At 45.0% G+C, this 17,073-nt stretch overlaps 1 protein-coding gene across 9 annotated transcripts in view; it reads left to right on the plus strand.

Annotated features, from left to right (window-relative positions):
* Nucleotides 1-17,073, plus strand: part of dachc (dachshund c) — a 662,558-nt gene that overhangs the window by 203,826 nt on the left and 441,659 nt on the right. For all 9 annotated transcript variants that reach the window (XM_070891740.1, XM_070891739.1, XM_070891746.1 and 6 more), the window contains exon 2: nucleotides 11,322-11,437. In XM_070891740.1, the coding sequence (XP_070747841.1) occupies nucleotides 11,322-11,437 (116 nt within the window). The remainder of the gene's footprint in view (nucleotides 1-11,321; nucleotides 11,438-17,073) is intronic.

Raw genomic sequence — 17,073 nt, forward strand, 5'->3', positions numbered from 1 at the left:
AGAGGAGGTGTTTGGGCGGGGCCCCACCAAAGAGGAGGTGTTTGGGTGGGGCCCCGCCGAGGAGCTGTTTGGGCCGGCCCCGTCGCGGAGGAGGTGTTCGAGTGGGTCGGCGGCGAGGCGAGGCCAGAGGTCAGGCAACGACAGGGCCCCGAGGTTGGCAGGGTCCAAATTCCAGAACATTTCACGGATTCCGGGCGACCCTGCGATCGGTCCGATCTCCGGATTCTGGAAAATTCTGGATTCCAGAACTCCAGATTTACCTACAATACTCCTGTGAAGCACCTTGAGACAATTCACTATGTTAATGGCGCTATATAAATACAGGTTGTTGTTGCTCTTCATTAATTCGGTCATAAAAATCTCCTGCGGCTGTAGTTGAATAGTGGTCGATAAACCACCCCCCCTCCCCCATACTCCCTTCTCTTTATCGAGACAGGGAAATGAGTGCTTCTCATTCGGGCACTTTCAGTCATATTTTAATAATTTATCCACGTCAAAAGTACTAATGATGACTTTTTGCTGGTTCCTTTGGATGACATAATTATGATTTAAAACATGGATTAACAGTGTGTATTTTCTGGTAGTTCAAAGCCTGTGTGCATAGCACTCTTTCATTGATCATTTTACCTAATTGTAGTGCCCTTTTAAAAGAATAAAAAAACGCATTTGAAAAAAAAAGCGAGTGATTAATTGATGCAGTCCATCTTTCTCTAATGACAATGACTTTGTTGTGTTGAAATTAGGAATGTAATTGAGTGTAGTTTCTCTTTAATCTGATTGCTTTACCAGCAGTTTGTGTGATGGTATCAGGTTCGAACCTGCATTGCTGGGTCAACATGGACCCAGTCCATTAAAGGAGCAAGGTTCAGCGAAAGTTCGGGCTCTATTGTCTCACCATGGTTACAAAAACAAGAAAGGAGAAATGCTGCATTTATAACCGACTGCTGCAATGGGCCCTGGAGGTACAGTAGCTTGTTTTTGTTCAAAAAATTAAATCCAGAAATATAAACCTCACGATTATCTCCCAAGTAAACAGAAGCCTGTCCCTCACTTGCTATATAAGCAGCGCACAGATGTTCCTAGTTGAATCTAATGTCAATAAGTTAAAAGCTTATATTTGTTCCACTTTATCTCAGCTTCCTTTGATACCGTTTAAACAATATGCACACTAGTCAATTGCATATTAGCGTAATATAGTTTAATAATACGCAAATGTTGCCGTGTGTGTACATTGGGCATAAAATTTGTAGACTCTTTCAGCTGTTCTTGCAGTTAGTTGTCCCTGGAATGCTGCTTCACTGCAACATATTATAGTGTCTTCAGTATTTCCCCAATATGCACCTACATCAATATTCCATTAGCATAGTGCAATCATATATCAATACATAAATATATTCTGTTGTCTACTATACATGGCATGCATTAAAACTGATGGGAAGTGTCGTCCCCTTGGCTGAAGGGTGTTGCCACAATTTTATATTCAAACTTTTGAATATATATTTATCTGATACAGTTCTAAAAAAAGCAGGATTTTCTGCAGCGTTCTGGGATGGGAGAGGTTGGGGGGTGGGGGGACGTGTTGTGTTGGGAAAGTTGGTGGTTCCGAGACAAGTTGGGATGGTTCTCTCTGAAAACCTAAACTACTGCTATCTCTTGTGGATCGTTTTTTCCCTGCCAGATGTTTGCTTTTTAAAGAGTGTCAAATCCTCCTCCCAACTGATGAGGATTACATGAGACAGTAGTAGCTCCTGTGTTGATTATACTTTGAGATGGTTTTTAAAAAAAAGGTGCTTGTCATATATGCAAAATTTGACTGAGGTCATTTTGACGTTTGAATCCTAAAGCCATATGTAATAGTTTGTATCCAATTCCGGTGACCAAGCACTATTTGTTTACTGAGGTAAGTCTCAGACTAACCACTGTGTAATGTGATTGGCCTACAGTGATATCATGCTCTCTAGCGATCAGTCATTGGGGAAATTGCTTTCCATGTAACAATTTCTCATGTATATACGCTTAACTTATCAGTGTCCTTTCCTGCACTATAAATGGTCATGAATGTCATGACAAGAAGTCTCAGAGTGTCGGTGTTTTTAGCGTGAGAACATTCTATGTCAAACTGTGGGAATAAAAAAAGGAAAAATGAAAATGGAAGGTGATTAGACAGAGAAGTGGATTGCTTTATTGCAAGAAATATCTTGCGCTGTTTGCCTAGTGGTTACAGCTGCAGCTTATTTTGGTACCATGAGATAAGGTCAGTCGTACTGAGCACTCACTTGATGTTGAACTGCATTAGCACATCCCTTTTTGACCCTAAGAGACCTGTAGCAGTGCTTAACACTGAAGCAGAATTGACTTATTAATGACCCTAGTCAGATCAGAGTGCACTATTTTTATTCCTGTACCAAATAAATTAGAAAAAGTGGCTACTAATTCAAGAGTTAGGTATTTAAATACCTAAATACCTCATGAACAATAACTTACATTTATTTAGCGCCTTTAACACAGTAAAACATCCCAAAGCGCTTCAAGGGTGTGTCAAAATCCTGGAACTGCCTTCCTAACAGCACTGTGGGAGTACCTTCACCACACAGACTGCAGCAGTTCAAGAAGGCAGCTCACCACCACCTTCTCAAGAGCAATTAGGGATGGGCAATAAATGCCAGCCTTGCCAGCGATGCCCACATCCCAGGAACGAATTTAAAAAACAGGAGCGATTATCAAACAAAATTTGACACTGAGCCACATAAGGAGATATTAGGACAGGTGGAGGTAGTTCTTAAACAGATGTGTTAAAGCTAGAGAGAGAGAGATAGTGAGGCGGAGAAGTGTAGGGATGGAATTCCAGAGCTTAGCGACTAGACAGCTGAAGGCTCAGTGGGTAAATGGATGACTTTTTGTGGTACTGATTCACATCGATCAGGAAGAACTCAGGGGTGTTTGGTGGGCCATATTGACTCAACTGATCTCCACTGAGGTGATGGTGGAGATATTGGAATTTGCCTCAGTGCCGCTGGATTAAGGAGTGGAAAAAAGACAGCCAGGGTTTCCACTCCCGATCTCCAGTCAATGATTCCTGTTCGAGCAAAGCAGTGTAGAAACTATGGCCCCAAGTTTCCACAGGATTTGCGCCTGATTTTTAGGAGCAACTGGTGGAGAACGGACTATCTTAGAAATCGCAATTCTCCAAAATGTCTTTTCTGCAGTTCTAGTCAGTTAGAACAGTTTCACTTTGGAACAGAATTTTTTCTTCAAAAGGGGGCGTGTCCGGCCACTGACGCCTGATTTCAAAGTTTCCACAGTGAAAACGTACTCCAAACTAACTTAGAATGGAGCAAGTGAAGATTTTTGTAGAACTGAAAAAACCTTGTCTACACATAAAAAAATCAGGCGCAGGTTACAAATTAGGCGTCCGGAACGAGGTGGGGGGAAGGGAAGTGATTAAATTCTACAATAAATCCTTATTTATACTTCTACAAATATTATACAAATAAATCCAACCTGAATAAACATTTATAAGCAAAGAAAAGATTAAATAAACCATCTTCCTACCTGTGTGAAAGTGCTTCAGGCAGGTTCAGTCAGCTCAGCGGTGTGGCATCGTTCCCGCGAACGGGAGGGAGGGAGGGAGGGGCAGGCAGGCAGTAAACAGGCATTTGTGCAGCCTTCCACTTGAGGGCAAGAAGCCTCAGTGCTGATGTGCTGATGGCAATGTGCTTTTATTAAAAAATGTTCAAAAATTAAACAGCTACAAAGAACTACAAAAATGGCCGAGTGCCAATGTTTCCTTTACACTGCGCGTGCGCGAACGCTCCAACGCGCACGCGCAGCGTTGCCGGCATGAAAAAAACTAATTTAAATGGTACCCGCCCCCTCCCACTTACAAAATCTGCGTGAGTGGTAGGCTCCGCCCCCTGGGCACTGCGCCAAGCTGCCATGGAGCTGCAGGGCGCTCCAGAATCGCATGTTTTTTTTTCAGGTGCGGTTTTCGGCGCGAAAAATGGGTGCCCAGCTCGGAGGGGCGCCCGTTTTGTAGCGTGTGGAAACTTGGGGCCATTGTGTGAGGACAACTTCTGATGCTCCCACAACCTGTAGTCACTCACTGTCCAGAGTCACATGTGAAGAATGGTTGAGATTACAGAGGTTTTCCAATGCATCTGTGGAATTATATTCCATGGCCCTGACATTTATGGGGAGACAGGAAGGGAGCGGAGGAACATGTTTGCAGGGGGCAAACCTGGAAAAGTGGGGAACGCGGATTCGGCATCACCTCATTCACATTTTTCTACTCGTTTTGCCGTCCGGCAGCAGCCAGCCAGATTGACAGGATGCCCGGCTGTCAGGCGGGAGAGCCAGTGGTGTAGAAAGTTGCAGCCAGGGACCCTTGGGGATGGTTCACAGCAACCAAGATAGATTGGGAGTTGCAGGGGGTATGGTGGGGGGGTATACGAACCGGCCATCAGAAGGGAGGAGGGACTGGGAAACGTCACAGGTTGGTGGGGCGGGGGGTAGGGGGATGTTGGTCGATCATGGCAGGTGCTTTGCTTGAGGTATTAGTTGGGGGGAGGGGATGGATAAGCACTCTTGCTGCTCCTGGCCCACGAGCAGTGCTATAAACAGCACTCAGCTGATCTATCCGACAGCTTCCGCCTCCCTTTTGCTGTCGGGTTTCCAGAGCCCTGGGAAACCTGGAGAAGCAGCATTAAATTCAAAACAGCTGCCAAAATATTAGGAACGGAGCCTTATTGACATATTGTCATGACGGTTCCATCTCTCCAGATTGGGTTTTTCGGACTACCGAAACACGCCGCAGTTAAGATGGAAGAAGGTGCGTTTCTGGTGGGCTGGGATCGAATTTTGCAAATTTACCAATTTAAAGAAAGACTTGCATTTATATAGTACCTTTCACAACCTCAGGGTGTCCCAAATCTCGCTTTACAGTCAATAAAGTACTTTTTGGAAGTACAGTCACTGTTGTAATGTGGGAAACGCGGCAGCCAATTTGCGCACAGCAATCTCCCACAAACAGCAATGTGATAATGACCAGATAATCTGTTTTAGTGATGTTGATTGAGGGATAAATATTGGTCAGGAAATATTACACCCCGCCCCCCCGCCCCCCCACCCTCCCCGCCACCAATCTTTCTTGTCCGGCGAAGGTGGAAGGTGGGTGTGTTAAAATTATCCTTCATGAGTCAATATCTTCAAGAGTGAAGGGAGAAGCACATTTTTCTATATTAGTAATTAACCGTCATTGAGAAATAGGGTCACGACCAAAAAAAAACATTAAAATTAGAATTTTGCCAATGCATCAGCAAGCACTTACACTGGCTGCTGAAAGGCAGGAGAGTTCCATTCCTGCATTTTGCTGATGTTGCCAATCAAGACATGGTCTCGTGTTTGTTTCGCTCTTTCTGAAGCCATTTGAAATGGCCAATCGCTTCTACAGGTGTTCTACGAAAGGAAATGCGTGCGTTTTTATGAAAATAATGACGGAAACTCGGTACTCAAAGGGTTATATGTGCTACAAAGAGGTCAGGTGCAGAGTTCTGAAGGAAACAAAGCTTATTGTTTGTCCATTTACTGTCTGAAGTATAATGGGAATTTCAACAATGGCCATTGTGTAAGGGTTCACTGCATGCAGTTCCTTTAATCTTTAATTACCTCTAAGATCACACCACCTTTGCAGCAGGACAATACACGAGTTATAAATTATCTTGAATTTATATTTGCTGACATTTTAGAGACTACTGTGGTTTCGTTGGTAAAAATGAACCTTAGCCTGCGCTGCAGTTTCAAAGCTGTGCTGCTGAGCAGTTCTGACCCACTGGTGGCTGTAAAAGCTTTACTTTAAAACGCAAGTTGCCAATGTTCTTCCCTCTCTTGAAGGCATCGACTCCTTCAGCCACTCACTGGATCAACCGACTGAATTATCAGGGGATAGAGTGGTTTAATGTTCCTTCTGTAGAGCTTAGAGCAACAGGAACGCACATTGGGAATTCGTACGTGTGGAGGTCAGCACACCCGATCTGCTGCCTGAATGATGTCCTGTCCATAATGGCCCTTAGTACCTTTATTGAAGATGCATGGCTCACTATTATTTTACATTAAGACTGAAATTCATGAATACATGTTTGTCTAAGTTGAAATCTTCTGCACAAATGTTTTGATACCAATGCTGTCCAAGAAGGAAATGCTAACAGCTAAGTGATTAAGAAATGTGTTTACATTGGCATAACTAGGAGCTCTTGTCTCACCCTGATTAATAGTAAAATATTCAGTGTGGCCACAACGAATAGCATTGCTACTTACACATAGAATTTTCAGCCAGTGTATTTTGTGACTTTGCATCTGGTCATAACGTACATAGTCAGAAGATTTGTGGGACCCAGCTCCACTCCAGAGACTTGAACACGTAATCTCAGCTGACATTCCAGTGCAGTGCTGAGGGAACACTGCACGGTTGGAGGTGCCATCGTTTGGCTGAGACGTTAAACTGAGGCCCTGTCTACCTTATTGGGTGGATGTAAAAGATCCTATGGCACTATTTAGAAGAAGAGTAGGGGAGTTCACCCCCCGTGTCCTGGCCAATTTTTATCCCTCAACCAGCATCGATCTGGTTATTATCTCAGTATGACCTTGCTGTGCGCAAATTGACTGCATGGCTTTCTACAATACAACAGTGACTACACTTCAAAAATAGCGCATACATACCTGTGATTTTTCAAAGGAGTGACTATTTCTGTCCTTAACAAATCTTGGATTTCAGTATAAAATTAAACATCATCTTTTTTTTTAACGTCTAAGCAATACAGCGTCCAATACAGAGCTAAAAGCAAACATGCAGAACACAGTGGAGTCTTTTTTAAACAGGAATTCTAATGCCTTTTTTTTCCCCTTTGGTTGTAAAGTGCTTTGGGACATCCTGAGGTCATGAAAGATGCTATATAAATGCAAGTTCTTTCTTTCACCTAGGATAGTTAATATTATGATTTAATCTTTTCTGAAATAAATAATAACCTGTTAGATCCTAGGGCTTGGGAGTGAAGAGAAGGTTTCCTCTGTGCTTGACTTATAGTGAAACCGTAAACTTGAGTATAAAGAATGCAGTCACGAGTTTGCTGCATGACCGAAAACAATATTCCGCCATAAATAGCTAAAATCTACTTGGGGACCATAATGGCAGCAATTGAAAAGTAAGCAGCAACAGAGAGCAGGTGGAAATAGGAAAAATACACAAACAGGAAAGTTGATCATCAAAAAAAAATATCAATCTTGACATTAAATGGTGGCTGGAGGCTTGATACAAGCCGTGACCCAATTGTTAAGGGCTTAAGGGTCATATGAACCACACAGAGTGAAACTTGGATCAGGCCTTACTATGTTACGGACTCACAACACATGCTCAGCCTCACATATTTACTTCTCTTCAGGCCTGGAATTTTTTTAAAAAGAAAGCTTTACTTCAAAACTGATGAAAACGTTAAAATCAGTACCAAGCGAGTAAGTATGTTACTTGACAAGTTAATAGTATCCCCATGAGGCTTGACAAGTTTCTTCACACAGGCCACTATAAGGACAGCGCTCCTTTTCCTCATGTCAAACAGCGCACTTTCTAAACGCTTCATAAATCATGCCCAGAAAATTCTTGCCCAAACGGCGCCCTCCCTTTTTTTGTGAATGGCCTTTGCTGCATGTGTGAAATGGTTGTCAGGAGTACAACATGTCCCCTGAACGACACACAAAAATATATTTTGCCTCTGCTGTTGAGGCAGGCTCCATTTGACATTATGATTCATCATACACTTCAAATGTTTATCATCCTAGGGAAGTCATGGCACTTATACTTAGGATGAAAATGATATCATGAGCATATTCAGAACCATGTAAAGCGATATTGCAGTACTCCAGGTTGTGGCACATTTGAGTCAATAAAATATTCATAGCACAAACCCGTCTTCATGACCTTTATTAGAATTACTGTAAAGCAGGATACTTACAGACATGGAAGTTTTTCCTCCTGTTCTGGAGTGGATTCTGTTGATTTTCTTAGCGTGGGGGAGATCACAGCAATTTTTTTTTCATGTAGATATTCAACAATATGGCACCAATGAATTTCAATAGCCAAAAAACCCCCCAAAACATACTTAACAGGGAGAATAGTGGATGATTTTTCTTCTCCGTTTTACAGTCTAACATTAAAAAAATAGGTCTGGCACTTGTAATTTAGTGATTTTGTTTTGAGTGGTTTTGTCAGGGGGGAGTTAGGTTGCTATTCATTTTTTTTAAATCGGCATAGAGGGACAATGGAAAAGATCTTAAGCATGTTCCGATCAACAACAACAACAACTTATATTTATATAGTGCCTTTAATGTACTAAAACATCTCAAGGCGCTTCACAAGAGTGTTATAAGACAAAACAAGTAAATTTGACACCGAGCCAGTTAAGAAGAAATTACAGCAGATGACCAAAAACTTGGTCAAACAGGGAGGTTTTAAGGATCGTCTTGAAGGAGGAAAGAGAGGTAGAGTGGCGGAGAGGTTTAAATAGGGAGTTCCAGAGCTTAGGGCCCAGGAAGCTGAAGGCACGGCCATCAATGGTCGAGCAGTTATATTCAGGGATGCTCAAGAGGGCCGCTATCTTGGAGGGTTGTGGGGCTGAAGAAGATTACAGAGATAGGGAGGGGTAAGCATTGATTTAGATCATAAATCCCTAAGCAAGCGCTCTACTCGGAACGCCTGCACATCAAGTGAGCCTCAGGTGGGCAGAGGAAACGTTTCAAGGACACCCTCAAAGCCTCCTTGATAAAATGCAACCTCAGCACTGGCACTTGGGAATCCCTGACCCAAGACTGCCCAAAGTGGAGGAAGGTAATCCAGGAGGGCGTTGAGCACCTCGAGTCTCGTCGCCGAGAGCATGCAGAAATCAAGCGCAGACAGCAGAAGGAGCGTGCGGCAAACCAGGCTCCCCATCCACCCTTTCCTCCAACCACTGCCTGCCCCGCCTGTGACAGAGACTGTAATTCCCACATTGGACTGTACAGCCACCTGAGAACTCACTTTTAGAATGGAAGCAAGTCTTCCTCGATGATGGCATCATAAATTGTGGAAAAACTGTCGCAACCTTTAAATGATTTGCCTCTCGCTGATAGATGTGTGAAAAATGCACATAGGAACAGGGGTAGGCCATTTAGCCCCTCGAGTCTGTTCCACCATTCAATGAAATAATAGCTGATCTGCGACCTAATTCCATATAAGTATATGAGAGTTGCTTGATGATGCGAGTTAGACTAACAATTAGATAGTGCACGTCTAACTGCTAGGGCATAACTGCTCTCTGCTCTGGCCAGTAACAGACCTTTGGGTCTGACACTAATTCAGTCACAAGCATGGCTAAATTATAAAAAAAATTATCTGGTCCTCACTTGCTTCAAGACTATTCTGTGACACTTCATCGATGACTTGATGTTATTTTTCGTCTTGCCTCCTAAACTTGTGTTCAACAGAGTCCAGTGCTCCCAAGCAGAATTATTAATTTTGAGGACTAATGATGGAGATTGGCAGATGAGTTATTTAAAAACAAAATTCCAACATAGGGGAACAACTGCTCTGTGCACTCTGTCATCATCATCATCATCATCATCATAGGCAGTCTCTCGGAATCGAGGAAGACTTGCTTCCACTCTAAAAATGAGTCCTTAGGTGACTGAACAGTCTAATACGAGAAACATAGTCCCTGTCGCAGGTGGGACAGATAGCCGTTGAGGGAAGGGGTGGGTGGGACAGGTTTGCCGCACGCTCTTTCCGCTGCCTGCGCTTGATTTCTGCATGCTCTCGGTGATGAGACTCGAGGTGCTCAGTGCCCTTCCAGATGCACTTCCTCCACTTCGGGCGGTCTTGGGCCAGGGACTCCCAGGTATCAGTGGGGATGTTGCACTTTATCAGGGAGGCCTTGAAACGTTTCTTCTGCCCACCTTTGACTCATTTGCCATGAAGGAGTTCCGAGTAGAGCGCTTGCTTTGGGAATCTTGTGTCAGGCATTCAAACAATGTGGCCTGCCCAGCGGTGCTGATCGAGTGTGGTCAGTGCTTCAATGCTGGGGATGTTGGCCTGGTCGAGGACGCTAATGTTGGTACATCTGTCCTCCCAGGGGATTTGCAGGATCTTGCGGAGACATCGTTGGTGGTATTTCTCCAGCGACTTGAGGTGTCTACTTACATGGTCCATGTCTCTGAGCTATACAGGAGGGTGGGTATTACTACAGCCCTGTAGACCATGAGCTTGGTGGCAGATTTGAGGCAACCGAGTGGACTCTGTACAGCAGCATTGTAAACATGTTCTTCTTGTATGCATTTATGATATTGTTATGCAATGGCAGTTCTTCTTGACGAGAGGGCTGCTTTTCAAATGATCATACCGGATGGAAACCGGGTGACCGCTAATTGGCTGTCCGTTTTTTTAACCCCGCCCCATTGATTTTCTCGCCATTGAAGCCAACGCTTCCTGCCCGGTGAGAAAGGCTTAAAACTGACCTCTTAAAGGTTTACATGAGTACCATAGCCTCAGCAAATATTAACGTGTACATGCGTGGGCATATAATACATTTAATATATTTAATGGCTTGCCACCAAAAAACATAGCATAACGGCAGTGTTTTTTTCCTCAGACAGTCACACTAGCCTGGAGACCAGAGAATTCTAGCCAGGAGGCAGCAGCCACTGTTTGAAAAGCTGGGTTGAATTTGCCATGTACAGGACTCCCCGCCCCCTCCCTCGTTCATTTTCTTTCTCCTCCTAGCTAATTGTCGGATTAAAAATGTGCAAAGAAGTGGGAACAGATTTCCTAAGGCTGACATTGCCTTTTAATTTCCCACAGAATCCTAAAATAGCATTCATTTAAACTACTACACATATTTGACTTTTAAAAATCCCATAAATCAATATCAAGCTAACTGCAGTAATTATTACAAGTTAGAGCATAATTTTCAAGCTGAAAGCTCCATGTCGAATTTTAGCATATGCAAACTAGGCAATTCTAACATGTATAGATATTAATACTGAGAATCAGGTAACGAGGTACGAGCTATGAATAATGCATTAACAGTGGCTGATCTTTATGAAAGAAATGAATTCAGCATGTAATCTAATTAGTAAAGGCAGTCTATTACATCTAGTGAAAAAGCAATCGCCCTTGAAATAAGTTTATTTACAGTCTCTCCCAGCACTTTCAAAAACTTCAGAAATGTTGCTACTAATGTGGATGCTCACTGAATTTAAAGTGTGTATTTTTTTTTAAATATTACTCTTCTCTTTTTTTCCAGTTCAAGACCTGGAAGACCTCCCAAACGGTCCCAGAGCGTTACATCTCCCGAGAATTCCCACATCATGCCGCACACTGTCCCCGGCCTAATGTCCCCGGGAATGATTCCGCCTACAGGTAATGGGCTTCTCCGGAGAAACAGCTTCACTTTGCTTACGTGGTTGCCTTGAATTAAGCGCAAAAGCTCTGATAGAAGAGCGTGCCATTCAGGTATTGTACTGGAACCCGGGACTGGTGTAAAATTGAATCCCGCAAAGGTTCCCTTTTGTTGTGACGAGTGGATTCCTTTCATACCTACTGTCAGTATGATTAATAGAATGTGGCTCACTTGCACTCTATCCTCGCTTTCCACTGCTAGCGTGAGGCTTTCTAAAAATAAATCCCTCCGCCCCCCACCCCTGCCGCCCTCCTCGTTGCTCCAGGAAATTACAGGAGATGTTAAAATGTCCCAATAGGGATGCTTTCCTGATCTTCCTGAGTTGGTGAATGCTGCGCCAGAGTGCAATTGAGGCAATTGTAGCAGAAAAATCACAGATGTGGGTACTGGTCTGTGGTGAGTTAAATCTTCTCGGCCTAAGTAGCGCTATAATTCACTTCAGTGCTCCTGTGCTACACGGGGGGAAAGGGCGAGATATCACCTGGCCTCTTACTCCTGACAAAGAAAGAAAGACTTGGATTTATGTAGCGCCTTTCACGACCACCGGACGTCTCAAAGTGCTTTAGGAGTGTAGTCATTGTTGTAATCTGGGAAAGGTTGCAGCCAAATCACGCACAACAAGCTCCCACAAACAGCAATGTGGTTATCACCAGATAATCTGTTTTTGTTATGTTGATTGAGGGATAAATATTGGCCAGGACACCGGGGATAACTCCCCTGTTCTTCTTCGAAATCATGCCATAGGACCTTTGACGTCCACCCGAGAGAGCAGACAGGGCCTCGGTTTAATGTCTCATCTGAAAGACGGCACCTCCAACAGTGCAGCGCTCCCTCAGCACTGCACTGAAGTGTCAGCCTTGATTTCTGTGCTCTAGTCCCTGGAGTGGGACTTGAACCCACAACTTTCTGACCCAGTGCCCTAGTTGAACAGAAAGTGCGAGAACGGTTTTAGCTCAGCCATGAAGCACCTTGGGATTGTGTAGTCTGACATCTCTTACCGTCTACTCACACATATATGAAGAATGACCACTTGGGCAAGGCAGTAGAGGATGGACAGTGCCTGTGGAACGGTGCACCAGCATGAACAGAAAAAGTGCAACAAAACTTTGAAAGGGAAATTCAACTCTTTTTAAGGACAGTCCAAATGGCCTTACGTTATGTGTGCATGTTTACCTGAATTAGCAATAATTCGTTATAAACCATTCGCCAAGCTACTCGCCAAGGCTTCTTCAGCAGCACCTCCCAAACCTGCGACCTCTACCACCGAGAAGGACAAGGGCAGTACGCGCATGGGAACACCACTAGCTGCAAGTTCCCCACCCAAGTTACACACCATCCTGAGTTGGAAATATGTCACCGTTCCTTCATCGGCGCTGGGTTAAAATCCTGTAACTCCCTTCCTAACAGCCCTGTGGGAGTACTTTCACCACAAGGTCATCAGTGGTTCAAGAAGGCGGCTCACCACCACATTCTCAAGGGCAATTGGGGCTGGGCAATGAATGCTGACCTTGCCAGCGATGCCCACAACTCGGAACGAATATTTAAAAAAAATCAGTTTGCTATTTGCGTAGAATTCCTCAAACTCATTCCTCAACTAGACAGAAAGGAAAAGGAGGTGGGATCGCATTACTGGTTAAAGAGGAGATTAACACAATAGTGAGGAAGGACTTTAGCTTGGATGATGTGGAATCTGTATGGGTAGAGCTGCGGAACACCAAAAGGCAGAAAACGCTCGTGGGAGTTGTGTACAGACCACCAAACAGTAGTAGTGAGGTTGGGGATGGCATCAAACAGGAAATTAGGGATGCGTGCAATAAAGGTACAGCAGTTATCATGGGTGACTTTACTCTACATATAGATTGGGCTAACCAAACTGGTAGCAATACGGTGGAGGAGGATTTCCTGGAGTGTATAAGGGATGGTTTTCTATCGCGCATACGAATATGTCGAGGAACCAACTAGAGAGCTGACCATCCTAGACTGGGTGTTGTATAATGAGAGAGGATTAATTAGCAATCTTGTTGTGTGAGGCCCCTTGGGGAACAGTGTCCATAATACGGTATAATTCTTCATTAAGATGAAGAGTGACACAGTAAATTCAGAGACTTGCGTCCTGAACTTAATGAAAGGTAACTTCGATGATATGAGACGTGAATTGGCTAAGATAGACTGGCGAATGATACTTAAAGGGTTGACGGTGGATAGGCAATGGCAGACATTTAAAGATCACATGGATGATCTTCAACAATTGTACATCCCTGTCTGGCATTAAAGAAAACAGGGAAGGTGGCTCAAATGTGGCGAACAAGGGAAATTAGGGATAGTGTTAAATGCAAGGAAAAGGCATATAAATTGACCAGAAAAAGTAGCAGACCTGAGGACTGGGAGAAATTTAGAATTCAGCAGAGAAGGACAAAGGGTTTAATTAGGAGGGGGAAAATAGAGTATGAGAGGAAGCTTGCAGGGAATATAAAAAACTGACTGCAAAAGCTACTATGGATATGTGAAGAGAAAAAGATTAGTGAAGACAAATGTCGGTCTCTTGCAGTCAGAATCAGGTGAATTTATAATGGGGAACAAAGAAATGGCAGACCAATGAAACAAATACTTTGGTTCTATCTTCACTAAGGAAGACACAAATAACCTTCTGGAAATATTAGGGGACCGAGGGTCTAACGAGAAGGAGGAACTGAAGGAAATCCTTAATAGTCAGGAAATTGTGTTAGGGAAATTGATGGGATTAAAGGCCGATACATCCCCAGGGCCTGATAGTTTGCATCCCAGAGTACTTAAGGAAGTGGCCCTAGAAAGAGTGGATGCAATAGTGATCATTTTCCAACATTCTATAGACTCTGGATCAGTTCCTATGGACTGGAGGGTAGCTAATGTAACCCCACTTTTTAAAAAAGGAGGGAGAGAGAAAACGGAATTATAGACCGGTTAGCCTGACATTGGTAATGGGGAAAATGTTGGAATCAATTATTAAAGATGTAATAGCAACGCATTTGGAAAGCAGTGACAGGATCGGTCCAAGTCAGCATGGATTTATGAAAGGGAAATCATGCTTGACAAATCTTCGAGAATTTTTTGAGGATGTAACTGGTAGAGTGGACAAGGGAGAACCAGTGGATGTGGTGTATTTGGACTTTCAAATGGCTTTTGACAAGGTCCCACACAAGAGATTAGTGTGCAAAATTAAAGCACATGGTATTGGGGGTAATGTATTGAGGTGGATAGAGAACTGGTTGGCAGACAGGAAGCAAAGAGTAGGAATAAATGGGTCCTTTTCAGAATGGCAGGCAGTGTCTAGTGGGGTACCGCAGGGTTCAGTGCTGGGACCCCAGCTATTTACAATATACATTAATGATTTAGACAAAGGAATTGAATGTAATATCTCCAAGTTTGCAGATGACACTAAGCTGGGTGGCAGTGTGAGCTGTGAGGAGGATATTAAGAGGCTGCAGGATGACTTGGACAGGTTAGGTGAGTGGGCAAATGCATGGCAGATGCAGTACAATGTAGATAAATGTGTGGTTATCCACTTTGGTGGCAAAAATACGAAGGCAGAATATTATCTGAATGGTGACAGATTAGGAAAAGGGGAGGTGCAACGAGACCTGGTTGTCAAGGTACATCAGTCATTGAAAGTTGGCATGCAGTAACAGCAGGTGGTGAAGAAGGCAAATGGCATGTTGGCCTTCATAGCGAGAGGATTTGTGTATAGGAGCAGGGAGGTCTTACTGCAGTTGTACAGAGCCTTGGTGAGGCCACACCTTGAATATTGTGTACAGTTTTGGTCTCCTAATGTGAGGAAGAGAGGAAGGACATTCTTGCTATTGAGGGAGTGTAGCGAAGGTTCACCAGACTGATTCCTGGGATGGCAGGACTGACATATGAAGAAAGACTGGATCGTCTTGGCTTATATTCACTGGAATTTAGAAAAATGAGAGGGGATCTCATAGAAACATATAAAATTCTGACGGGATTTGACAGGTTAGATGCAGGAAGAATCTTCTCAGTGTTGGGGAAGTCCAGAACCAGGGGTCACAGTCTAAGGATAAGTGGTAAGCCATTTAGGCCCGAGATGAGGAGAAGCTGCTTCACTCAGAGAGTTGTGAACCTGTGGAATTCTCTACCACAGAAAGTTGTTGAGGCCAGTTCATTAGATATTGAAAAGGGAGTTAGATTTGACCCTTATGGCTAACGGGATCAGGGGGTATGGAGAAAAGGCAGGAATGGGGTACTGAAGTTTCATGATCAGCCATGATCATATTGAATGGTGGTACAGGCTCGAAGGGTCGAATGGCCTACTCCTGCACCTATTTTCTATGTTTCTAACCTTGCCAGGGATACCTCACCAAAGAGTAGGAAGACTTTTAGCTGTTGTGGTTCAAGATCACTTGGAAGTTTGAATAAGAATAACTCATAGGGCCCAAGTTTCCACATGCGCCTAGAACGGCGCAGTCCCTGGACGCCCGTTTTTCGCGCCACAAAGTGCGCCTAAAAAAATCCTCGGTATTCTCCACCTCCCTGCAGGTCCTCTGGCCCTCGGCGCAGCGCAGCACGAGCTGTGGGGGTGCGGAGCCAGGTCCCTGCGCTGAAAACAGTGCCGGGACCTCTGCACATGCGTGCTACAGTGGGCACGCAAGTGCAGTAGCTCCAGGCGCCCAAAACTGTGTGGGAGGGGCCCGAAGCACGCAGCCCCTAGCCCTGGCCCAATGGCCTCACATGAATAAGCTCCTCCCACAGCCAGCTCCTGCTCCGCCCCCCCCCCCCGCCCCAACCAGACCCGACACCCGCTCCCCCCCCCCGCCCCCTGCCTCCGGACCGGACCCGACATCCGCTCCCCCCCCCCGGACCGGACCCGACCCGACCCGACCCGACCCGACTCCCGCTCCCCCCCGCCTCCAGACCCGACCCGATTCCCGCTCCCGCCCCCCGACCCGACTCCCGCTCCCCCCCGCCTCCGGACCCGACCCGACCCGACCCGACTCCCGCCACCCGACCCGACCTGACCTGCGCTCCTGCTCCCACTCCCCCCCCCCCCCGACTGGACCCGTCCCAACTCGCCCCGCGCTCCCGTCCCCCGACCTGACCCGAGCCCCCCCCCCCCCTACCACTGGACCCGACCCGATTCCCGCCCCCGCTTCGATCCCCCCCCCGACTGGACTCGACCCGACCCGACTCCCGCCACCCGACCCGACCTGACCCGCGCTCCTGCTCCCACTCCCCCCGCCGACTGGACCCGATCCGAAGTCTCGGGCCGGCCCGTTCAGCCTTCGATCCCGAAAGGCCTGCCTGAAGCACTTTCACACAGGTAAGAAGATGGTTTATTTAATCTTTTCTTTGCTTATAAATGTTTATTCAGGTTGGATTTATTTGTATAATATTTGTATAAGTATAAATAAGGATTTATTATAGAATTTAATGACTTCCCTTCCCCCCTCCCTCCCCCCACCTCGTTCTGGACGCCTAATTTGTAACCTGCGCCTGATTTTTTTATGTGTAGAACAGGTTTTTTCAGTTCTACAAAAATCTTCACTTGCTCCATTCTAAGTTAGTTTGGAGTCCGTTTTCACTGTGGAAACTTTGAAAT

This window comes from Pristiophorus japonicus, chromosome 10 (genome assembly GCF_044704955.1).
Source record: "Pristiophorus japonicus isolate sPriJap1 chromosome 10, sPriJap1.hap1, whole genome shotgun sequence".
Lineage (NCBI taxonomy): Eukaryota > Metazoa > Chordata > Chondrichthyes > Pristiophoridae > Pristiophorus > Pristiophorus japonicus.